This window comes from Hemiscyllium ocellatum, chromosome 20 (assembly GCF_020745735.1).
Source record: "Hemiscyllium ocellatum isolate sHemOce1 chromosome 20, sHemOce1.pat.X.cur, whole genome shotgun sequence".
Lineage (NCBI taxonomy): Eukaryota > Metazoa > Chordata > Chondrichthyes > Orectolobiformes > Hemiscylliidae > Hemiscyllium > Hemiscyllium ocellatum.
Window position 1 is genome coordinate 25,036,226 of NC_083420.1, and position 26,509 is coordinate 25,062,734.

At 40.2% G+C, this 26,509-nt stretch overlaps 1 protein-coding gene across 6 annotated transcripts in view; it reads left to right on the plus strand.

Annotated features, from left to right (window-relative positions):
* Nucleotides 1-7,639: 7,639 nt before the first annotated feature.
* Nucleotides 7,640-26,509, plus strand: part of crebbpb (CREB binding protein b) — a 212,181-nt gene continuing 193,311 nt past the window's right edge. For all 6 annotated transcript variants that reach the window (XM_060840649.1, XM_060840651.1, XM_060840650.1 and 3 more), the window contains exons 1-2: nt 7,640-8,405; nt 10,700-11,442. In XM_060840649.1, the coding sequence (XP_060696632.1) occupies nt 8,321-8,405; nt 10,700-11,442 (828 nt within the window). In that variant the 5' untranslated portion in view covers nt 7,640-8,320. The remainder of the gene's footprint in view (nt 8,406-10,699; nt 11,443-26,509) is intronic.

A 26,509-nucleotide genomic window follows, 5' to 3' on the forward strand; every position in this document is an offset into this window, starting at 1 on the left:
GGATAAGGTTGACAATGAAAACTGCTTGCATTGGCTGATATTTCATGCAATAGAGAAACTGATTTAAAACTTTGGAGATACCAGGGAAATGTTCTTCTTGCACAGTGAGTGATGACCTGAAACTTCCATGAAGGAAATGAAGCAAAAATAATCAGTCATTTCAAAGGAAATTGAACAGGAATTTGAAGAACTTGGAGGGTTATAGCGATATAATGGACTGAAGTTCTAGACTTGATTGGCTGAATGGTCTCCAGACCTGCAAATGGCTGACTCTGACTCTGCTTTCATCAAAGATCTTCATTCAGTGACAGAGGACTGGGAGATTGTTTGTTTGTTTGTTTGTTTGTTTGTTTGTACCCAGTTCACAGACAGCACAATCTTGCATAAAATGAATTTGCTGATACTTGGCCAAGTCATCACTACCTGAAGCCACCTTCTACCTTCAGGCTGCTGATCTCACAACAGTCTTCACTTTCAAATTCCACTGTATCACAGGTTGGAAACATAGGCCATTACTTAATCACATGCAGTCAAAGCCTTGGAACACTATCTAACTTCAGTTTGGGTATGCTTACACCTATTGGACTGCAGCAGTTCAGAGACCGTCAACAACCATCCTCTCAAGTTTAGTTTGGGATGGGCCACAAATTTGCCAGTGCCATTTGCATTTGATGAACAAAATGTTTAAAGCTCACTAATTTCCAAAACAAAAAATAATGTTTCCAGAATGTGGCTTTCATGAAATTTGTATACCTGTTTGTTCAAGAAGAGCAAAAAGAGAAAGCTGGAGAAGACTTGACATTATTCTCAGTCATCCAAAGACACACAATGGATCTGGTTCCTGCTGAAATGTTTCATGATGTTGTCATGTCTTGACAGTGTCATCAATTCATATTAATGGACCATTATTGCCTGTGATCCAGGAACTGAATTCTCCATATTCTGCCTGTACTGCGATGTATACTCAACTAACAGTTCCTTGTTATACTTGATAATTTACCATTGCCTTGTTCATGATGTTATTTTCCAAAAATGTCACTCATGAACATTGGTTTAATTGAGAGGCAAATAATGAAATAAAACAGACATTGATTTTGGATTTTTGTAATATAACTGTAAGTAATGGGTTAGTTATCTATTGTGAGCACTTTTATTTATAACAACATATGTGTTCTGGATGTAGGTTTGCTCGCTAAGCTGGAAGGTTCATTTCCAGACATTTTGTCACCCTACTAGGTAACATCTTCAGTGGGCGTCCAGGCGAAGCACCACTGATTATTCCTGCTTTCTATTTATATGTTTGGGTTTTTTAATGGGTTGGTGATGTCATTTCCTGTGGTGGAGTCATTTCCTTTTCTTTTTCTCAGGTGGTGGTAGATGGGGTCTAACTCGATGTGTTTGTTCTCGTGCATGTCCCTGACTAGCTTGATCTAGGATGGATGTGTTGAAATTGTGTCCTTCCTTATCTGTATGTAAGGATACTAGTGAAAGAGAGTCATGTCGTTTTGTGGCTTGTTGGTGTTCAAATATCTTGGTGGCTAGTTTTCTGTTTGTCCAATATTGTGTTTGTTACAGTCCTTGCATGATATTTTGTAAATGACATTAGTTTTGCTTGTTGGCTGTATGTAGGGTCTTTTAAGTTCATTAGCTGCTGGTTTCATGTGTTGATGGGTTTGTGGGCTATCGTGATGCCAAGGGGTCTGAGTAGTCTGACACTCATTTCAGAGATCTCCGTTATAGGGGAGAGTGGCTAGTGTTTTGTCTGCTTGCTTGGTTTTGTTGCTGAGAAATTAGCGGACTGTGTTCATTGGGTACCCATTCTTTTTTGAATACATGGTATAGGTGATTTTCCTCTGCGCTGCGTAGTTCGTCTGTGTTGCAGTGTGTGTTGGCTTGTTGAAATAATGTTCTGATGCAGCTTCGTTTGTGGATGTTGGAGTGATTTGCTTCTGTAGTTCAATATATGGTGCATCTGTGTTGTTTTCCTATAGACGCTGGTTTGAAGTTCCCCACTGGCTGTTCACTCTACTCTGACATCTAGGAATGGCAGTTTTTATTTGTTGTTTTCCTCCTCTTTAGTGAATTTTGTCACTCACTGAGGAAAAAGAGCAGGAAATGATTCCACCAATCCAAAGAAACCCAAACATATAAATAGAGAGCAGGAGGCCCGCTGAAGATGTTACCTAGTAGGATGACGAAATGTCTGGAAACGAACCTTCCAGTTCAGTGAGCAAACCTACATCCAGGACCTCAACCTGAGCTATAAATCTTCTCAAAACTCGCTACTATCTGTGTTTTGTGCTGCATCCTTTGTTGTTTTTTTAGTTCTCTACTCCAGAACATTTCTGTAGAATTTCTTTGATCTCTTCAAATTGTCGGCAGTTTAGTGGATATTATTTTTGTATCATCTAATAGCTTTGCTTAAAGTTCAAGAATGGAAAGTCATTGTTAAAATTCGACACTGCCTCAGTTTTTTGGTTGAATTAAACACTGCTTTCTGTATAAATACAAATTTCTGCGTGCTGTGACGCAATAAATAATTTTCAAGTTATAATAGTTCTTCGATCTTAACAATACAAGCTGGGCTGAAATAGGCCATTCCTTGGACTCATCTACTCAGGAATAATTTGTGGAAATTAGATTTGTCTGTCCTTTTTCGGATTTCTGTCCTTTTTCGGATTACTAATGAAATTTTACAACAACTCAAAGAACCAACCTTAACTACTGCCATCAGTAAGATTCCTCAACTAGGAAACATGAGTATGGTCTATCAGACAGAATCCTATTCATCTGCCTCAGAAAAGCTGCTCCATGCTGAATTAATGATTCCTGGCTCTGTTTACTAAAATCTCTACTGTTTGAAGAGTAAGTTCAGACTCACTACAAATCTTAAATGACTGGACCATTTGTGTCAATGGAAATTCTTATGGAGTTCTTATCTTTTTAACTGGACCTTTAACTTTGGATTATTGGATAACCTAACAACTCATTGACAAGTGCACCTCCAATTCTATTCATGATTTTCCCACAAACTTTTATTGCTCTACCATTGGCAGCCATCCAGCTACCTGAGTCAAATCTAGAAATTTATCTTTAAACCTGTCTATTTCCATTTCTATAAAACCTGCCTTTTTGACCAAGCTTTTAGTCATCTGCCCTAACATTAATTGCATTTTGTGTCAAATTTTGTTCTAATACTCCCAGGAAGTGCCTTGGGATGTTTTGCAATGTTAGTAGTGCTCATAGTGCAGATTGGTGTTGTATTTGTCCAATATCACTAACCTTCTGTTATTATCATTCACCGTGATAGCTGCTTGTGACTATGATTGGCAACCATTTTAAAAATGCCATAATTTGCACTTTTTTCTTATATGCTTGATTCAGTTTTGTCTTTCTGATGAGCCTTCTATCCAATTTAAAGCCTTTCTATTAGAATGATTCTTGATTGCACTGAAGATGTGTCAAGTACTACCTTTGTCTAATATCTCCTCCCATTTTTTTTTGTTGTTCAAGGATGGAGAGGAGCTAGATGCTGATGTTTAATCCAGTTAAAGTTATACCACAACTTACCTTTCCAGTGGTTCTGATTTGGATCATAATTGGCGCAAGAGTCTTCCCTGATTTAAGGTTCTTTTAAACAATCTGTGCTTGAAGATATTTTCCGTTGTCTCCGATGACCAACAAGGATTTTTAATCTTGAACCGTGTTATAATGTGGATCCTTACTAGAAGAGTTCCTTTATCTTAGATGGCTTTTATATCCTGTGAATGTTGAATAATTCTATGCTAGTTTGCACTGGTTCTTCCTTCGCTGGTGCTATTGCTCACATTTCCAGTTTAAATTTCAATTTGTAGAACAGCTGCAGATCAATAAAAATTGGGTGGTGCAAATGATGAATCTATAATTATGTCTCTTCAGTTTCTGTGTAAACTTTTAGTTGCATTTAAAATAAATCCCTGAAAGTAGATAATAACTCTACAGCATAAAGACCTAAATTTCCTACCTAATTGAGTGAAAAAGAATGGAAATTTTCTACTGGCATAGAAGCCGTTAAATCAGGATCCCTTTGCTCTAGTTGATTAAATGACTATAGCTTATCGACATTGAATTTTTCTGTTTCACAGGGTTGCAGGCAAATCCAGTTCTGGAACAAGCCCTTGTTCACAATTAACTGTCATGTTTAAAAGTTTATTTAAAATAATCTTCTGCTTTTTGAAATAATGGCATGATATTTTTTCTTCTGAGCTGCCAGAAAGGTTCTGATCATACACCATTCCCTCCGTATTATTTTTATGGGTTAACTTAGATTATCTGGAGTGAGATTTGAACCCGTAACCTTCAGCCTAAGGCAAAATGCTGCAGCATTGAGACTACTTTTAAGACCTAGAAATCAGTTCAAGACCACAAAGAAACTCAAAATAAATTGTAGTTAAGTACCCAAGTATTTAAAATAGGATCCTATTTACTTCTAGCTCTGCTTGAAGGGCACCTTAATACCTTGAAATGGGAGAATGGCATGGGATTCAAGGGAGTAAGTGACCCTATTATTTCAACTCCTCCCACACAGTTTCTCTTGAATCATGAGTGGCATGGACAGGATAAATAAACAAAGTATTTTTTTCCCTGGGGTTGGGGAGTCCAGAACTAGAGGGCATAGGTTTACGGTGAGAGAGGAAAGATAAGAGACCTAAGGATAATAGAGGTCATCACGCAGAGGTTGGAGGATGTATAGAATGAGCTGCCAGAGGAAGTGGTAGAGGCTAGTACATTTTCAACATTTAAAAAGGCATCTGGATGGGTATACGAATAGGAAGGGTTTGGAGGGATATGGGCCAGGTGCTGGCAAATGGGACGAGATTAGGTTGGGATATCTGGTGGCATGGACGAGTTGGACCGATGCTGTACGTTTCTATGATTCTCGTGTCTAGTGACTTATGATGGAAATTTTAGTTTTCCTCACTGATGAGGGATCTGGCATATAAAATGTTTGGATTGCACAGTAGGATCAGACATGTTATCTTCGACATCAGATGTAGGACACATCATGGATGTGGCTCAGGTTAGGCTAATGAACAGGGTCCTAAAATAATTTATTAGCACTCATCAAATGGAGGTGCCTTCATAGTTTGAACATTAGCACAAGGTGGAAAATGGCCTCATACCCTAGGATTTGTTGTTTACTGTGATGATGTAAACCAGGTGACTGGCAGGATGCTCAAAGCTTATTCTAAGGATGCCTTCAAATGTGCTGTGGAGGCCCTAGATTATCGCCTGTGGGAAATTAGCAACACTTCTGATTGCCTTGTGTTGGCCACTGATCATTATAGTTTTGCACACCAGGCAATGTTCAATGCTATGACCCATTAAAACTACAACAGCGTCACATGAAGCCGATACACCCTTCTGCAGATTTGCTAAGGCAAATCAGGGCAGGACTTCAGCAGTTGATGGCATGTTCTGGGGTATGTTGCTGAAAAAGTAACTTTCGGGTGCAGGTTCATAGTTCTTTGAAAGTAGAGCTGCAGGTTGACAGGGTCATGAAAAATGTGGTTGGTATGCTTGCCTTTATTGGTCAGTGTATTGAGTATAGGATTAAATTCTGGCAGCCTTGTTGTAGGAAATATGTCAAAATTGAAAGCGTTCAGGAAAGCTTTGCAAGGATGTTGCCAGGGTTGAGGTTTTGAGCTATGGGGGATGCTGAATAAATAGACTGGGACTATTTTTCCTGAACCTTCAGAGGCTGAGGGAAAACCTTTAGAGGTTTATAAAATCATGAGGGACATGATTTAGTTTGAATAGCAAAGTTTTTTTCCCCTGGGGTGTGAAGTGCAACACTGGTGGACATATGTTTAAGGTGCAATGGGAAAGATTTTAAAGGGACCTAAGGGGCAACTTTTTCTATCCAGAGGGTGGTGTGTGTATGGAATGAGCTGCCAGTGGAGGCTGGTACAATGACAAAATTTAAAAAGCATCTGGATGGGTACATGAATAGGAAAGGTTTAGAGGGATGTGGGCCAAATGCTAGTAAATGGGTTGAGATTAATGTAGTATATCTGATTGGCATGGACAAGTTGGACCAAAGGGTCTGTTTCAGTGCGTGATAATTCTATGACTCTGGAAATCAAATAAAAACAAACTCTGAATTAAATGTGTTGCCTATCTACCATCTATCTTGGAAAGATGTCAGATGTTTGCACTGCATTGTGCTCGCTTTTTCAGCTCATAAGTTACAGTAGCATACTTTTTAAATCTCATTTCTAACTGATCTTTTCCACATTGTATTTATTTATTCCTACCAAACCTAATACCAAATCAAAATAGGAGCAAATTACTGCAGATGCTGGCATCTGTACTGAAAACAAAAAAATGCTGGTGATCACAGTAGATCAAGTAGTAGCCATGGGGCGAGAGCAAGTCTGAGGATCCCGTAACACAACGATCCCGTATTTACCATAAACTAACTTTTCCAATGTTTCATAAATTGGCACTGAAAACAAAAACATGCTGAAGATCGCAACGGGTCAGTTAACGTCTATGGAGAGAATGGAAGTTAACGTTTCGCGTCTAGGTGACTAGGCACTTACGCATTTAGATTTTAACGATTCTACGATTGTGGCAGTTGCCTTAAGCTGCCAAAGAACTAACGTGTGAAATTTACTTTCCACACTTATTTACATCGCCATCTCTTACCTCCTCTAAAACACACTTCTTACATTTTGCTTATTTGACCATGCTTCTGGTCATCTGTCTAATATTGTCTTATGAAAGTGTCATGTTGTTTGATGATGTTTCTGTGAAAGGCCTTGAGACGTTTTCAATGTTGAAGGTGCCATAACAACCAAACTTTTAAAATAACAAGTCATTAAACTAGAACGTCTCAGGAAAAATAAAGAATACAACGACGTTTCTTCTGCGACTCCAGAACACCCAAAATTCGAGGGGAGACTGACTGATTCGATTTGCGATGTTTCAATCTACAGCAGCTGGAAGATATCCGAGCCCTTTATACAACCTCAGTTTGTGAATCAAAATCTCCCTCTAAGGAAATGTTCAAGCTTCGTTAACTCTGGACCACCGAAAGGACATTTCTCGAAAACTGGGGCGTGACTTTGATTATTTGTATTTTCCCGCCCATTTAATTTAGAAACACTTTTGTAAATAGTTATTTCGAGAATTCCTAAGCGGATATCACATTTATAACTGCCCACCGGAAGTGGTAGTAAGTCAACATTTCGAATGGTTTTAATTATGCTAATGTAATTTATTAAGTAAATACAGTGAAATAATAATAGACGTTTAATAACGTACAGCTATAAACACTTGAATATTACAACTCATTCACAGCTCGAAGTTGTATGCGCATGTCAATTTGATAGTAATCCCACAATGCATATGGGGTACTATTGACGTAATATACATTCGGCCTCTTGCACCCTTATTTCTTACGAACTCGGCCAATCGGCAGGCGGCGCACGGATCACGCGGAGTCGTTATCGTCCAGTGGAAACGTAGTTCGGGTGTTTCCGACGAGCAGCAATGACGATTTCGGCCGGTTTCGTGTACTTGGCTCCGCCTCCTCCTCCCATCCTTCCCCTCCCCCCCCTCTCTCGGTGGACGGAACGTCAGGAGGAAAAAAAACTTTAAGATCAACAGCCGCCATTTTGGTGGAAAATTTCATCCGAAATTTCGGAGGAATTGAACGGCGTCGGGAGCTGTGCTCGCTGCCTACAGTATTCCTGAAAACCCATATTCGGTTACGAAATCCATACAGCCGTCAAATTACTGCGGGTCCGGGCGCCTCAAACCGTGGAAAAGCGATAAGAGAAAGGGGACCGGCTGAAGGGGAGGGGGGAGGTGGTGTTTAAAAATCCGTATCCCCTTCGTTCCGCCGTACCAAGTCTCCGGGTTGAAGTATTGTTTTCATCGGCTGAGCCGGCAGCGGTCTGGCGTCAGTCCCCGGCCTGGTCCCGGCCCTCTGCCGAAAATGCGGCCTGACTGATTGGCTCGAATTTGTTTTTTTTTCCAACTGCATATTAAAGTAAAGATAGGGGTTGGGAAGCTTTTTTTTTCCCCTGTGTGAGGGGGGAGTGGAATGGCGGAGCAGGGTGTCGCGTTAGGGGAATGGCGCTGTGGCTGAGGAGGAGCGGGCTCTCGGTGCTCGTCAAAGGCCCCAGGGCCTGCCAAAGTCGCTGCTGTGTCCGTCTTTATCCCGCCCACCACCCCCCCCTCACCTTTCATGTTCTTTATATGAAACTAGCTTGAAAAGGGAGGGGGGAACAATTTACACATACAGATATATAAGATATATATATATAATAAAATGGCCGAGAACCTGCTGGATGGACCGCCGTCTGCCAAACGGCCCAAACTCAACTCGCCGGCGCTCTCTGCCAGTGACAGTACAGGTAAGGAGGGGATGTCGCCTGGGACAACCGGGGAGTGTAGGTAGTTGCATAGCTTCCCAACACCCCTTTTTGTAGGTGGTAAATAAGAGTGGAATGTGAATGTTTTGAAATTAAAGATTTTGGCAGAAATTTAAAACCGTGTTTTTCTTTGAGAGATAGAATATTGATAGGTTTTGCTTCTTCTCCCTTTCCATCTCCTGACCCCACAAAGTAAAACTGGCTGTCTTTGCAGTCGTATAATTGGCAAGGTTTGAGGGAGAATGGCCCAGGAATGCTGGAAGATCATAAGGTGTTCTTCGATGTCGTATATTTAAGAGACAAATATGGAGTTATGAATTACTTTTGGGAGAATATTGCTTGGTGTAAAGTGATTCTTTAGCATTGGTTACGTAACTTATTTCGAGTAGTTTATGGTCGGTAGTGATAGACTTGCACAATTATTTTCACACAAGATGCGAATAAAGTTAGACCTTGGTTTCGGTATGATGAAATAAAGTTTGTCTCACATATTTGTTTCAAGTCAAGTATTCTTACATTGGAGAAATTAGACTATTGGTGAATTTCGCTGTGTGGAAAGCGTTTCGTTGAAACTAATAGGATACGTAATATTCTGGAATATATTTATTAAATGTTTGCTGGTTAAAGTTGTTTAGTCTTTCAACTGACGTGACAAATGAAGTCGTAACTTGTTATCTTTACGTTAAAAAATGAATTAACCTAAGATTGTAGCGTTTCTTGGAAAATATACATCTGATACACTGTGTAAAACGTGCATGTCGGATGTAGCAGTCTCCGTATTTTGGTCATTATTTTGTAAATAGAAACTTGTAGCGGTGGACTGCATTATGGCTGGTGGTAGTTGGCGGAAGCCCAGTGATTTAAATTGATTTCTGTGCTGTCTACTGACACAATGACACCTCCGTGATACTGTCCTGTGGATTCTGGTGAGCCAAAAAATCGATGTCATCGTCAAAATCTTTTGAGTAATAATTGCAGTTTGCCGTCCGAAATGCCCAAATTTAACGGGAGAAAACCAACAAAACTGCAGTTGCCTGTGCATTTTTTTTGTTCTGCGATAATTTAAATTGAATATCCAAACTGACACTAGGGTATATTAGAAGGCAGTAATAACTTTGGGCAGTTGAATTTGTGGGTAAGATTTTTAAACTAGTGTATTGAACTATTAATTCTGCATGTTTGATGTTTGCAATAGACAAAAACAAAACGAAGCGTTTACCAAGATTTACTTCGGTAATCTATTTACCACTTTACACCATTAAAATATGAGAGCAAATGAATATTTTAAACTTGACTTTCATCTTTTGACAAGTAATCGTCGAATACTACACTTGTGGACATGTACAATCACTGTGGGTGGTGGATACTTTGGCGCATTCTGTCTCTGAAGCTTGAACTGCAGCATATGATGTTTTAAATTATGCAGCACCACATTGAAGAAACACAGGTCGTTTATATGTTCACAGACAGTTATGCTGGTTGTACAGTATCTTTGATACACGGGTTTATGAATCCAGTGTGAAACCAAGATTTAACTTAATCATATATTATTTCCTGACCTTTTACCTTTGGAGCTACACCCACCATTGTAGTATAAAGTCTCTTTTCACAATGTGCAATGTCAGACTTGTGTTTTGGCTTCTAAAACTGTTACAAGTCACTGTAAATGTTTTTATTTGAAACATGATTGAAACACATTACACATTTCAGAAATGCTTACCTTTAAAACAAATAAGGATACACATATGGTTATGAGGTGTGAATAAGTTGTACTAGTGATTTGCTAACCGATTAATCTTCCTAAAGTAGCATCAGGCACTGGTCAAGTTTAGTGTATTGTCTACAAAAAGTTTTGGCTTGTTACTCAGTATCTAATGTGAAGCCAATACTTAATGCAAGTGTTGGGACAAATAATATTGAGCCATTCTGTAACTGAATGACAAACACATTTTTTTTTAAAGTGGCTATTTTCCAAACTGTTTCAAAGTGGGGATTAGCAGACGTAGCTGATTGCCATACAAATCTTAATACGTTTGGAAGTTCATTAACAAAGATTAAGTTAGGGTTGATTTGGTATGTTAAAGTAAATAATTAGCAAGATATTGCTCCTTTTAAATGGGTTTTAAAGAATATATATTGATATATTGTGTTAAATCATGCCTTTGTGTTTTGTGTATTTTTAAGTAGATTTTATTTTTAATACAAAATGCTTATAATATGTACATAGTGCTCTTCTACAAATCAAATGCTAAACATGAATAACTTCTGTTTTACAGATTTTGGATCACCATTTGATTTGGAAAATGATTTACCTGATGAGTTGATCAGATCATCTGACCCTTTAGCACTGTCCAATGGTGGTGAACTGAGCCAGTTAAACAGCACTATTGGTCAGGATGCTGCTTCTAAACACAAGCAGCTCTCTGAGCTCTTACGGGCTGGCAGTGGTTCCAATCTCACTGGGGGACTAGGCAACGTAAACTCCAGCAACAACCCAGGCAGATCTTTGGACAGTCCTGGTCAGGGCCAGCAGAACAGCTCCAACCTGGGCAAAAGCCCTCACAATCAAGGGTTGACTTCATCTTCTGTTCTGGGGATGGCTGCCAGCGGTTCAAGTTCTTCAACCCCTGGCTCTCAAGCACTGAACACACAAGCACAAAAACACGGAGAGTCGAAACTTCTCAATGCTGCAGCATCGGGTATGGTGTCTGCCAATAGCAGCCCAGCTGCACAGACTGGGCCAGGTGGAATTGGCATAAATACCAATCTCAGTCACACGCATCAAGCTCTATTGAACAGCAGCAACAGCCAAGGTCTAATGCAGCAGTCGCAACAAGGACAGGGCCAGGTGCTGAATGGCTCATTGGGAGCTGCTGGCAGGGGACGAGGGAGTATGCAGTATTCAAACTCTGGCCTGGGCAACTCTGGTAGTGTGTTAGCAGAGACTTTAGCCCAGGGATCAGCACAGATGGGTGCACACACGGGTTTAAACACGCAGCAAGCTGGAGCTATGGCAAAGGTAGGTAATTTTTTTAACATTTGTTATTGATACTGTTGTAACCATTGATTCTCATACTTGAATGATTCTGTATCTATTGTCTAATGATACAGCTATCATCTCCCAGCAATGATTGATTTCAAAACTTAAAGGCCTATAGTATGTTCTTCTGCACCTTTTCTAGCAAGACAAGAGACCAATCAATGTGTTGAATACATGGTTGAAGGATGATTTTTGTGGTGTTTCGGGACATGAGTATGTTGTGTGTATCATTGACCGTTATTAATCTTAGGCTGCTTAAAGTGTTTTAGTCCAGAGTACCTGGTCTCATACTTTCCTGAATGTATCTTTTTCTTATTTGCATGCACACATTCTCCATACCCTTTTTTTCTGCAAGTCTAATTTCCTCAGTTCGTGTCTTTATGCATTGCACTGTGTTTGCATATGTCTTGTGGTCTTTTACCCATTTATTCAATTTGAGTCTAATTTTAAACCAAAAATGAAATTACAGACAACATACAGTCGTACAGCATCATCCAACCAGTCCATGCCAACCATGTACCCAAAGTAAACTTGATCCTCATGTATAAATCACAAAAAGCTAGCATACAAGTTAAGAACGCAACAGAGAAGGCAAATGGAATACTAGCCTTAATTTCAAAGTCAACAGTGTATAATTGTAGGGAAGTTGTCCTAAAACTGTACAAGGGACCAGTAGAATGTACCTAGGATACCGTGAACAGTTTTGAAAATACATTTGAGACGGCAAAAAGTGAACTGTTTAGCCAGTTGCTGCATCAGATGAAGTGCAGACAGAAGTGGAACAGACAGATGAATCTACTAGGAGAGATCAGTGTCTGAGGCAAGTTAAGGCAGTCCTTCATAGTTTAGCTAAAACAGGGGCAGAATTGTAGAAGCATGAAATCCAGCAAAGAAGATAGAATTGATCAAAACAAAATGAAGGGAGTGTGCTTTTCTGTTTAATCAGTCAGGTCTCTGGGGCATCTCAAAGCAGTTCACAGCCAATGATTTGCTTTTGAAGTGCAGGTGCCATTTTATTGGCAACCAACCTGCCTACTGCAAGGTCTTCCAAAACAAAGGCAGTGAATGCCAAGTTGAATTATGTTTTTGTTGATTTTATTTGAGGAGTAATATTGGCTCAGGAGAACCTTCAGTATGTCACTGACATCATCTTTGTCCAAGTAGGTTGCTGGATTAAGTTTACTGGACTTCAGTTTAACATCTGAACCAAAAGCTAGCATCTTCAAACATTCCTTTGCTGCACTGAAATATTAGCCTTGCTGAAATGGAGTTCACAGTTTCCATCTTCTACCTTGGATGGTAGTTGTCTTTTCTCTAAGATGGGAAATCTCAAAACTAGAGAGCACATTTTTAAGGTGAGAGGAGAGAGATTTAAAAAAAATTCAAAATTTTTACAGAGAGGGTGGTTTGAGTGTGGAATAAACTTCCTGTAGAAGTGGTGGATGCAGGTACAATTACGATGTTTAAAGACATTTGGATGGATACATGAATGAGAAAGGTTTGGAGGAATATAAGCCAGGAGGAGGCAGGTGGGATTGGTTTAGTTTGGGGTTACGTTTGGCATGTCCTGTTTGGACTGAAGGTTCTGTTTCTGTGCTGTTTGACTCTGTGAAGCTGACTTATTATGCTGATGTTGAACTTCATTCTGTCCTTTTCCTGACTTGATTAAAGTATGCCAAATTGAAGAATCATAAATTGCGAAAAGTTAGTTTTTGTTACTACCAATGAATGGATGACCATACTTCGAACACTTAGTAGGGATCTCCTTGCTTCACAGCGCTGTTTGACACCTGATCTTGTGAAATCTGACAATATTAAATGTTGAGTAATTGTGGATATACAAAGGTTAATGGGGTCTGAACATGGGAGGTAGCAATTTTTCTTTGGAGTTTCATGGAAAAAGTTGAGGAAGTCTAAATATTAGACAAAAAGAAATACTGAGGATGTTGGAAACCTGAAATAAAAAGAAAATAAATTGGAAATAGTCAGTTTGCCAGGCAGCATCTGTGAAGGGAAGCTGTTAATGTTCCAGGAAATGTTTGTTTCTTTCCACAGATTCTGCCTGACCTGTTGAGTATTTCCAACTCTTTATTTCTTTTTATTCCAATTTGTCAGAGAATGAAGGTTGTGGAGACGTGGAGTCCAAAGTCTCCTTTCTGCGGTTACTGCTCTGTCAGAGGTTTTGGGGCTAAGAACATTTGAAAGAGTTACCCAAAGTGAACATCTCCCCTGGCTTAGTTAGTTTAGATCAGATCAGGTATTATTCTCCAAGGCCAAGGTGGAGAACTGCTTCCAGTATAAAGCATGAAAAAAGACTTTGTAAAAATCTTTTGTAGCTGCCATATAAAAGTGATCTGTTTTTGTGATATTTAGAACATCCAGTTCTTGAATGGATGTGCAAAGTGCAAATGAGTTAGTCACAAAATAAATAGTTTTAATGATTTTTAGGGGTAGATTTTTCCAAATTATAGTTTAGTCCAAAACTTAATGTTGTATCTTAAAGCAGAATATTTCCTTTGACCTTCCGCCATCATCAGTTTGAAATTTGCCTGACTTGGGCAACTTAATAAAAACTTAATTAAAACTTCAGCAGTTCTGAAGAAAGGTCATTGGGCCAAAATGTTAACTCTGAATTCTCCCTATAGATGCTGCCAGACATGCTGAGTTAACATTTTGCCCCAATAACTTGTTCTCAGAACTAGGCAAAAGTGAGGACTGCAGATGCTGAAAATCATAGTCTAGATTAGAGTGGTGCTGGAAAAGCACAACAGGTCAGGCAGCATCCGAGGAGCAGGAAAATCGACTTCCTCAGGCAAAAGCCCTTCATCAGGAACGAAGACAGGGAACCTCAGTGGTGGAGAGATAAATGGTGGTGGTGGGGGGTTGGAGAGGTGATAGGTCAGAGAAGAGGGTGGAGTGGATAGGTGGGAACTCCAGCAATTTCTATTTTTGTTGTTGGGCAACTTAATTCTGTTCTTCCTTTCATGTGGATTTCAGAATGTCACGTTGTGGGTTGCTTTCTTGTAGGATTCTGGGTAATCCAAGATGGAGGATGGGAAAAATTTTTGGGTGTAAGAGCAGCTCCTTTTTTTTTTAGGTATTTTGGGTGCTGGAGGTGATTTCCTTGAATTCCAGGAGCAGCAATTACTGTTTTATATGCTGTTGCATTGTTTTGGAACTTTGGAAAAAAAAGTCAAAACAACAGCAGTTTTAAAAGGGAGAAGAGCAGACAAAGGAAGCACATGGTGAGGACAGTGCAGGAGAGAGAGAGAGAGAGAACCTGCACAGTTACTGCCTTTGCTGTTTTTGAATTCATGTGTCGCTGTACATTGGAGTGCATCTGGGAAAATTATCAAACAGTGAAATTCACAACTAATCTTGGAGGAACTGGATTGGGCTAAGTTCACAACACAGAATCAGATAAGTTAATTGTTGTTTGAAGTCTGTCCAAGAGAAAGGCTGTATTAGTGAGTACAGTGGGTTCTTTCTTGATTTATATGTTTTTGGAGATAAGTCTCTTGATTAAAATTAAAATATAAGCTATAGCTGTTAATTTAACCTGGTGCAGTGTTTTGTAGAGGAATAAGAGGGTGTTATTTTCTGGGTCTGTAGATTGTGAAGGAGAAAAATGGCCTTTGCAGTGATATGTACTTGTCGGATGTGGGAGTTTAAAGAGAGTTTAAGGGTTACTGCGGATTATATCTGCCATAAATGCTGTTGGATGTGAATCTTATCAGATCGAGTGGATCGTTGGAGAGACAAATAGAAGCAATAAGGAATTTGTAACAGCAACAATCTGTGTTGGATGGCAGTTATAGGAAGTGGGAAAGTCTCAGATACAGTCACATAGATGGGTTAACTCCAGGAAGGGTAAGAGAGGTAGGCAGCTAGTGCAGGAGTCTTTTGTGGATATTCCTGTTTCAAACAGGTATGCTGTTTTGGAAACTATAAGGGGTGATGGATTCTCAGGGGAACGCAGCACCAACAGCCATGTTTCTAGTATTGAGACTGGCTCTAATGCAATGAGGGATACGTCGGGTTCCAAGAGATTAATTGTGTTGGGGGATTCTCTAGTCCAAGGTACAGACAGACTTTTCTGTGGCCAGCAGTGAAAAAGCAGATGATGTGTTGTTTCCCTGGTGCCAGGATCAAGGATGTCTCAGAGAGGGTGCAGAATGTTCTCACTGGGGAGAGGGGCCAGCAGGAGGTCATTGTCCACATTGGAACCAATGATATAGGAAGGGAAAAAGTTGAGGTTCTGAAGGGAGATTATAGAGAGTTAGGCAGAAATTTAAAAAGGAGGTCTTCAAGGTTAGTAATATCTGGATTACTCCCAGTGCTACAAGTTAGTGAGGGCAGGAATAGGAGGATAGAGCAGATGAATGCATGGCTGAGGAGCTGGTGTATGGGAGGAGGAGGGGGGGTGTGGGGAGAGTTGGTGGGACCCAGGGAGATAGTGAGGAAAGACATCAATCTGAGACTGATACAGTTGAGAACAGAAGTGAGTCAAACAGTCAGGGCAGGCAGGGACAAGGTAGGACTAATAAATTAAACTGCATTTATTTCAATGCAAGAGGCCTAACAGGAAAGGCAGATGAACTCAGGGCATGGTTAGGAACCTGGGACTGGGATATCATAGCATTTACAGAAACATGGCTTGGGTGGGCAGGACTGGCAGCTTAATGTTCCAGGATACAAATGCTACAGAAAGGATAGAAAGGGAGGCAGAGAGGAGAGGGAGTGGCATTTTTGATGAGGGATAGCATTACAGCTGTGCTAAAGGAGGATATTCCTGGAAATACACTCAGGGAAGTTATTTGGGTGGAACTGACAAATAGGAAAGGGATGATCACCTCATTGGGATTGTATTATACACCCCCTAATAGACAGAGGGAAATTGAGAAACAAACTTGTAAGGAGATCTCAGATATCTGTAAGAATAATAGGGTGGTTATGGTAGAGGATTTTAACCTTCCCAGCATCGACTGGGACTGCCATAGAGTTAAAGGTTTAGATGGAGAGGAATTTGTTAAGTGTGTACAAGACAATTTTCTGATTCAGTATGTGGATGTACCTAGTAGAGAAGATGCAAAACTTGACCTACTGTTGGGAAATACGACAGGGCAGGTGACTGAGGTGTCAGTGGGTGAGCAATTTGGGGCCAGTGACCATAATTCTATTCATTTTAAAATAGTGATGGAAGAGGATAGACCAGGTCTAAACGTTGAAGTTCTAAATTGGAGAAAGGCCAATTTTGACAGAATTAGGCAGAACTTTCGAAAGCTGATTGGGGGCAGATGTTCGCAGGTAAGGGTATGGCTGGAAAATGGGAAACCTTCAGATATGAGATAACAAGAATCCAGAGAAAGTATATTCCTGTCAGAGTGAAAGGGAAGGCTGGTAGGTATAGGGAATGCTGGATGACTAAAGAAATTGAGGGTTTGGTTAAGAAAAAGAAGGAAGCGTATGTCAGGTATAGACAGGATAGATCGAGTGAATCCTTAGAGTTTAAAGGAATGAGGAGTATAGTTAAGAGGGAAATCAGGAGGGCAAAAAGGGGACATGAGATAGTGTTGGCAAATAGAATTAAGGAGAATCCAAAGGGTTTTTTACAAATATATTAAGGAGAAAAGCGTAACTAGGGAGAGAATAGGGCCCCTCAAAGATCGGCAAGGCGGCCTTTGTGTGGAGCCACAGAAAATGGGGGAGATACTAAATGAATATTTTGCATCAGTATTTACTGTGGAAAAGGATATGGAAGATATAGACTGTAGGGAAATAGATGGTGACATCTTGCAAAATGTCCACATTACAGAGGAGGAAGTGCTGGATGTCTTGAAATAGTTAAATGTGGATAAATCCCCAGGACCTGATCAGGTGTATGTGAGAACTCTGTGGGAAGCTAGAGAAGTGATTGCTGGGCCTCTTGCTGAGATATTTGTATCATCGATAGTCACAGGTGAGGTGCCGGAAGACTGGAGGTTGGCAAATGTGGTGCCATTGCTTAAGAAGGGCAGTAAAGACAAGCCAGGGAACTGTAGACCATTGAGCCTGACCTTGGTGGTGGGCAAGTTGTTGGAGGGAATCCTGAGGGACAGGGTGTACATGTATTTGGAAAGTCACGGACTGATTAGGGATAGTCAATATGGCTTTGTGTGTGGGAAATCATGTCTCACAAATTTGATTGAGTTTTTTTTTGAAGAAGTAACAAAGAAGATTGAGGGCAGAGCAGTAGATGTGATCTGTATGGACTTCAGTAAGGCGTTCGACAAGGTTCCCCATGGAAGACTGATTAGCAAGGTTAGATCTCATGGAATAAAGGAGAACTAGCCATTTGGATACAGAACTGGCTCAAAGGTAGAAGACAGAGGGTGGTGGTGGACGGGTTTTTCAGACGGAAGGTGTGTGACCAGTGGAGTGCCACAAGGATCGGTGCTGGGTCCTCTACTTTTTGTCATTTACATAAATGATTTGGATGTGAGCATAAGAGGTACAGTTAGTAAGTTTGCAGATGACACCTAAATTGTAGGTGTAGTGGACAGCGAAGAAGGTTACCTCAGATTACAACAGGATCTGGACCAGATGGGCCAATGAGAAGTGGCAGGTGGAGTTTAATTCAGGTAAATGTGAGGTGCTGCATTTTGGGAAAGCAAATCTTAGCAGGACTTGTACACTTAATGGTAAGGTCCTAGGGAGTATTGCTGAACAAAAAGACCTTGGAATGCAGGTTCATAGCTCCTTGAAAGTGGAGTCGCAGGTAGATAGGATAGTGAAGAAGGCGTTTGATATGCTTTTCTTTATTGGTCAGAATATGGAGTACAGGAGTTGCAGCTGTACAGGACATTGGTTAGGCCACTGTTGGAATACTGCATGCAATTCTGGTCTCCTTCCTATCGGAAAGATGTTGTGAAACTTGAAAGTGTTCAGAAAAGATTTACAAGGATTTTGCCAGAGTTTGGAGGATTTGAGCTGTTGGGAGAGGCTGAACAGGCTGGGGCTGTTTTCCCTGGAGCGTCAGAGGCTGAGGGGTGACCTTATAGAGGTTTACAAAATTATGAGGGTCATGGATAGGATAAATAGGCAAAGTCTTTTCCCTGGGGTTGGGGAGTCCAGAACTAGAGGGCATACGTTTAGGGTGAAAGGGGAAAGATATAAATGAGACCTTAGGGGCAACATTTTCACGCAGTGGATGGCATGTGTATGGAATGAGCTGCCAGACGATGTGGTGGAGGCTGGTACAATTGCAACATTTAAGAGGCATTTGGATGGGGATATGAATAGGAAGGGTTTGGAGGGATATGGGCTGGGTGCTGGCAGGTGGGACTAGATTGGGTTGGGATATCTGGTCGGCGTGCGCAGGTTGGACCAAAGGGTCTGTTTCCATGCTGTACATCTCTGTGACTCTATAATTGTGTGTTGCTTTCAATTACAAATCCTCCATTTCACACTGTTGAGAAATCAGTTTGTTTTGGTGTGTTGAAAGGAAGAGCTCGCATGAGAAATGCTTGTTGTAATAGTATACCATGTTTTGAGGGGAGTTAGGACAAGAGCTGCACGAATACTTAAACATCAGCCTCGGGTTGTAGCCCGATCCAGCAGTTGACTCAAACAGCAGGAATTTTCACATTCATTTTCCTTCATACATTAGTCATTTCAAAACGTCCTAAATTTTGTCAGGTAAGTGTTAGTTGTATTTTTGTGCAAGTTAATTGGTTAAAGAAAACAACAAACTATGTGTGCATGCTTCCAAATTACTGCACCAGGTAGAAGATTGAGTGCTGAAATTAAGCACTTGCTGTTTTGGTGTGCACGTTAGGTTGTGTTCATAAGCTGCATTGTGGCTTGTCGATACCAATTCACTCTCAAGATGGTGTTATCAAACCACATGAGTGAGCTTGATATCTGCGTCCATGCATGAACAAATATGGTATCCCTTGCAATCAGTTGTTAGCGGCAGGGAAATAATGATCTGATCAAAAATGCCCTTCATCACATTTTGTTGAAATAATTCATGCACGATGTTTCTTCTAAGGTAAAGATCCTTTCAAAGGAGAGTTGATGCAAGTTTTGACTAAGTCGGACTGCTGCCTTTTTCCGTAAGAAATAGCTGTATGACATCAGTTTTCTTGACACGCACAAATTTATTAATGGCAGGTTTTGGTTTGTGCAATCGTGCATTCATGAAATCTTGAAATCCCACGCACAATGTACATAATTTGATATATTTAATCATCAAACTCAGCAAGTGAAGATGCACACAGCAGTTTTTTATTGAGCTAATTTTTGTTGAGGATGGGTGACTAGTGGACGATTAAAGTAATTGAATTGGGAGATAACAAAAGCTTGATAAAGGATTCCAACAGCTACTCAGCTGAGGTAAAAGCAGACAATGTTATAAGTGGAAATAAGGCTTTGTAGTGAGTGAATGCAATGTTTCAAACCCAGCAAAGTCTCAAACAGTGGTTTTGCAAATAGTTCAGTCATTGCGAGGAAAAACCAACTGGTGGTGCCTCCAATGAGAAACTTGAAATGAATTTAAGAGGAGATCAAGGACTTAACATTGGTAAAATGCATGGAGCAATGTGAGTACAGTTTATCAAAGTTGAAACTTCAGAAGGCTCTCACCATTGCAGTGGGACCTTAGTTGTCACTGATTGTGGAAGGTAAAGCCAGGAATTATGCCTTCACTGAGCTGTGGCCACCAATGTGCCAATGCAGAAACAGAAAAAATAGGAACAGGATTAGGCCATTCAGCTCTTTGAACCTGCTCTGCTCTTCGTGATTATAGTTGATCATCCAGCTCAGTTTCCTTTTCCTGCTTTTGCTACATACACTTTGATCCCTTTTAGCCCTAAGAACTACATCTATGTCCTTGAAAACACTTGATGTTCTGTTGTCAACCAGTTTCTGTGACAGAGAATTCACAGACTCACCATTCTCTTTGTGAAATAATTTCGTCGCATCTCAGAAGTAAATAGCCTTCCCCGTGTCCTTAGGTTGTGTCCCCTGGTTCTAGACTCCCTGGTAACGAGGAACGTCCTTGTGTTTATCTGATCTAGTTAGAAGTTTATAGGTTTTTATGATATCTCATTCCCCCCACCACCCCCCACCCACCACCAATTCTTTTAAATTCGTGGGTGGCACGGTGGCGCAGTGGTTAACACTGCTGCCCCACAGCACCAGAGACCCGGGTTCAATTCCCGCCTCAGGCGACTGACTGTGTGGACTTTGCACATTCTCCCTGTGTCTGCGTGGGTTTCCTCCGGGTGCTCCGGTTTCCTCCCCGACTCCAAAATGTGCAGGTTAGGTGAATTGGCCATGCTAAATTGCCTGTAGTGTTAGGTGAAGGGGTAAATGTAGGGGAATAGGTCTGGGTGGGTTGCATTTCGGCTTGTGGACTTGTTGGGCCAAAGGGCCTGTTTCCACACTAAGTAATGTAATCTAGCCAATCCACCCTCTCTTTATATGTCAGTCCTGTCATCTCAGGAAACAGTCTGGGGGTAAACCATTGTTGCATACTCTCTGACAAGAATATCCATCCCCAGATAAGGAGACCAAAACTTCACAGAATTCTACCTTTCACAACAAGGCCCGTACAATTGCAGCAACACATTCCAGCTCCTGTACTTGATTCCTCTCGCTGGAATGCCATCTGCTGCATTCACCTGCATGCTTACTTTCAGTGACTGGTGTATGAGGACACCCAAGTCATGTTGAAGCAGCTCTCTTTTTCCAATTGGATAACTGCCTTCCTATTTTTGTTAGGAGAAAGCGAGGACTGCAGATGCTGGAGTACCAGAGTTGAAAAATGTCGTGCTGGAAAAACACAGCAGGCCAGGCAGCATCTGAGGCGCAGGAGAATCGACGTTCCTGCTCCTCGGATTTTTACTTCTATTTTTGTTGTGAAACAACCTCACATTTATCCATATTATACTTCATCTGTTAAGCATTTGTCCACTCACTCTATTGTCTAAATCATGCTGAAGCACCTCTGCATCCTCCTCACAATTCAGTCAAAAGTAGCTTGTAATGTATTGATTCATATTAAGGCTGTAAATAGGTAGTGACTTGTCCATGAGGTAAGTGGAGATTCTAGAGGGAACAGTGTAGTGGGCAGTGATTCTCTGCTACAGTTCCAACGGCTAATGGTAGGTACTGTGTGTGTGTGTGTGTGTGTGTGTGTGTGTGTGTGTGTGTGTGAGTGAGAGAGAGAGAGAGAGAGAGAGAGAGAGAGAAGTTTGGTGAGATTGGGCCCCAGTTGGGAATTTGACCAGTGAGGATAAGCAAGATGGGTTTGCTAGTGATGAGGAACTAGTAAAAAGCATCTCGGGGGGCCTTTGGGGATGCCAGTAGAAGCACTGAGGGTATGTGAGGTTATTCAAGGGAGATGAAGCTGCAGAGTGGAAGTGCACAGTGGTAATGAGCTCTATTTTAAGACACTTTGGCCTGATTGTTTCAGGAATGCACATTATCCCAGAAATATTAATATCAAAACTATCCACTTGATGTTAACTTGTAGCACTTCATGTTGTGCAGCAATTTGATGTAAACATTATTGTAGTCCCTAGAGATGGAATTGAATTTGCAACAGATGTTAGAGTGGAATCATGATATCAAGATAAGATAAAATCAATGGTTATTACCATCGCTGCATGGAAGCCCACAACACTAATAAATTTTACTAAATCATCAATGTGTGGAGTCCACTGTAGTCAGTTTAAAAATAGTGTTTACATTCAAATACGGTATCATTTTGAATTGATGTGCATAAATACAATCTACTGAATATGCTGTTGTTTGTTATAAGAGGATAGGTTGAATTATCTAGTCAGCAGCAAAAATCACAGGAAGATTGGAAAGTGGTACCAGTAAAATAGTTTCAAAAATATTTATCTTATTCTATGACTGTTTCATGTCCAAGCAAACCTATTTAAGGTTTTGATTAATTTTAGTTCAACATTAATGTGTCATAAAAACAAGTTCTTATAGAATTCAATGAGATTGCACTGATATTCTGATATTTTGGCAGCACTTCTTATGAGGTGTTAATTATGAAGAAGGTTGCAGGAAAGGCAGAAATACTGTCTGTTTTGGCTTTGGAATCTGATTTTCTTTAGAAATTCTTGTTCATCTTTGAGAATTCCTTAAATTGCTAATTATTTTATGTTCATGCTTGGTCCCCTTTTAAAATAGTGTATTTGTAATATTATGCATGGTGACTGTATTGAAAGTGAGTGAAACCATTTAATTAGTCAATTACAAGAGAAGGTTTGGAATCCTGTGGTATGTAACGCAACTCCTGACTCCCCAAATCCGTCCATCAACTATAGTGCTCAAGTCAGGACCGCTGTTGAGCAACTCTCCACTTGCCTGGATGAATGCAGCTCCAAAAACACTTAAGTTTGACACCTTTGAGGACAAAGTGACCTGATTGATTTTACCCATGCTTAGTAGCAAGAGTGTGTATCTTCTATGGGATTTCACTAAGGCACCTTTGCACTTTCCAAATCCAAGTAAGGACATGAGAAGGGCAGCAAATACAGGGAAACACCTCGGCCTACAAGTTCTCCTCCAAGTCACTTAACTTCCTTATCTGAAAATGTATGAGTTAGCCCGGAAGTGTCGTTGGGTCAAAATCCTAGCACGTATTGCACCCGCCCCCCAGCTTCGTGTGTGTACCTGCACGAAGTGGACTGCAGCAGTTAATGAAGATAACTAATCACCACTTTCACAACCATGATAGACAATAAATGCTCGCTTAAATGGAAAGGAGAATGATTCCATAGTCGCCACTCAGAAGTAAAATCTGCTCTCTATGGGCTTGCCAAATGTGGTAAAGTTGTATTTTGATTTTTGTTTTTATTGGGTGCATAATAAGCATGTATTGACAATTTTGTCATGCTATTGTGAAAATAAAGATCAGTTTTATAAAGAATTTTGATTTTTTGCTGTTATGCATTGTCATATTTGCAGCAATCTCAAAAGCAGCATTTATGTACCAAATATCCTAAGGCATTTCATGGAGGACTTATCAAACAAATCTTGATCTCAAGTCTGTATAGTGAAGGCAGCCAATTGTTTTGTCAGAAAAAAAATTTAATAAGCATCTCAAAGGAGGAAAGCACGTGGGAGGGTTTGTGGGGTGAGCAAGGAGATTTCCTTGTGGGGACTTTGACAAATAAAGGTGCAGCTGCCAATAGTGGAATGATTTAAATCAGGGGTGTCTAAAGGCCAGAATTAGATGAGAGCAGATACCTCCGTGTTCTGAGGGTAGAGGAGATTACTTAAACTTGTGAAGTGTGGAAGTTGGGAGGCCAGCCAAGAGTCTATTTTAATCAAGTTTAGGAAAAGCAAAGGTAAGGAAGGCACATAGCTAGGAATTTACACCAGCTACTGACAAGTGGTTTTTGGTTTATTTGAAGGTTTTAGTGTATTTCTTGAGGGCTTTGCAAACAGTTTTTTATGAAGTGGCGGGGATCAAATTTAGTAGATCTTTACAGTTTACCTATTTTCTGCCTTGGTCAATTTCATTAACTTAAAGATTTTAATTTAAGTTTAATTAGTAAATATTTACAGTTATCTTGGGCCTAGGTAAACTTACAATTTCTAAATTGTTAAGCAGTACCCTTTCAGTTTGGTGTTCATTCTAGAATAATTCTTTGGTAGGAGTGGTTTCTGTTAAGTACATATTTAGTAAAACTAATTAGAAGTGTGTCCTCATAACAAAGCCATTTCTTGTCAGTAATACTTTCATACTATATCAATATGTGAGTCAGTGTACTGTACAGACAACCGCAAATTTTTAGTAAAAGTGTGGTTGCATTAACTGTGCTGCAGTGAAAAATCCAAAAAGATATTGGCAGAAGTTAAGATGATCTTGCCAATCTGAAACATGTTGAGCTTCGTGGGCCAGCAACAGCTATGCTCTAGATTAGTTTGAGATATTTCTTAATGATTATGGTTGGAAAATAAAAATTGCTCAAGCTTTATTTAAATTATGGTCAACTAAAAAATGGCATATGACTGTGGCCAACAAATTAAGAGCAGGAGTAGGTCATCTGGTCCCATAAGCCTGCTGCACCATTCAATAAGATCATGATAACTGTGGCCTGAACTCCACATTTTTTGTCCATGATGGAATGGACACAAACAAGAAACTCTTCTTTCCTTGAGTTGAACCAAAGCAAGAAGATATGAATTGTTAAATCAACAATTAAAGCTGCTACTAATACGTTGCAGTGAAGATGAAAATTATGGTCACATAGAATAAGCATTACAAAAGTTTGTGATTTTGTTTTCTTTCTTTTGTGGCATATGGATATGCTAAGCCAGCATTTCTATTCCATACCAAATTTCCCTTGAGAAGGTGGTGGTGAGCTGCCTTGAACTGCTGTGGGCAATTAATATGGGTATACTGTAAGTAGTGTTAAGGAGTGGGTTTTGAAATTTTGAGTCAATGACACTGAAAGGTTGTCAATAGTTCCTAGTCAAGATTGTGTGTGGCTTTAGATGAACCTGCAGGAGGTGGTGGTGTTAATTATCTGCTGCCCTTGTCCTTCTAGGTGATAGAAAGTGGGGCTGAAAGGTGCTGACTGAGAAGCTTTGGTGACTCCTGCATCTTGAAGGTGTTGCACAGTCCTGTGTGCAAGTAGTAAAGTGAGCAACTATTGAAAGAGTTGTATGGGGCATTAACTAAACAGCTGCTTTGTCATAGATAGCATTGAGTATCAGGGCAGTTTTTTACATTGCTGGGTAAATGCCAGTGTTGTAGCTGTACTGAAAAAATATGGCCAGGAACAGGGCCTGTTCTGCAGCATGGGTCTTCAGTATTATCATCAGAATGTTGTCAGGGCCATAGCCTTTTTGATATCCAGTGCCTTCAGTTGTTTTTCATATCACATGACATGAATCAAATTGGTTGAAAGCTGGCATCTGTGATGGTTGGGCTTTGTTTCTGCAAGGACAGCAGAGTGGTCATTCCACTAACAGTATCGTGGACAAGTGCATCTGCTGTTGATAGATTGGTGATGATAAGATTGAGTACTTTTATTTCCCTCTTGTTGTTTCCCTCACAACTGCTACAGAGCCAGTCTAGCAGCTATGCCTTTTAGGCTGAAGCCCAATCAAACAGTAGTGGTGCTACTAAGCCACTCTTGTTAATTGACACTGGCATTGCCCCATACAGGTTATGTGACATGCTCATGCCACTTTTGAGAATAGGCAATGTCAAGACTTAAATCAGAATGGGCTTCTTCAAAAGAAAAATGACAGCCGCAATAATGGTGAGTGGAGGCAACACCTCTAGAATTATTAAAAAGAAAAGTGTTAAATCCTATTACAAGAGGATTCCATGAGCTATATGGATGAAGTAACCCGTAACAAGTAGAGCTGTATTTGGAAGAGAACTGAAGAGGAGCAAAAGGCAGTAATCAACTGCTCCATTTGACCTGTTGTAATGGTATTTCAGTTTAAAGTGCAAAGATCTTTACTTTGGGTCAATAATCTGTTGATTAGTGATGTAGGAAAGTTTTGACCTTGATTTTCATGCTTCACCCTACATTCTATACTTAATTACTGTCAACATTATTGTATGTCAATGTCTGTTGCTATTATTTTGAAATACGAACAAATCAATGTTCGAGTAAGATGTGCAAACTAACCTTTTGAATTTCATGCCCAACTTGTTGAAACTGTTTGAGGTTACATCATTCATATAACTCATGGAATCCCCTTGTAATAAGATTTAACACTTTCTCTTTTTAATAATTCCAGAGTTGTTGCCTCCACTCACCATTATTGTGGTTGTCACTTTTTTGAAGTGCGTACTTTTGTTCCTGCCGCTTGTGGCTTTATTTTATAACAATGCTGTGTTGCATTTAATGAGCAAGTTGTAAGTCAAGGCTCATAGTTTTCAAAAGAAGCATGTCCCGAACAAAAGTTAAGCAAATAATGGTTTTCCTTTCCATAGATTGGATATCTGTGGTGAACTTGTCTTGGAATTGATTGGCATTTTTAATGTATCATTGACTTCCTCCCCCAAACTCTT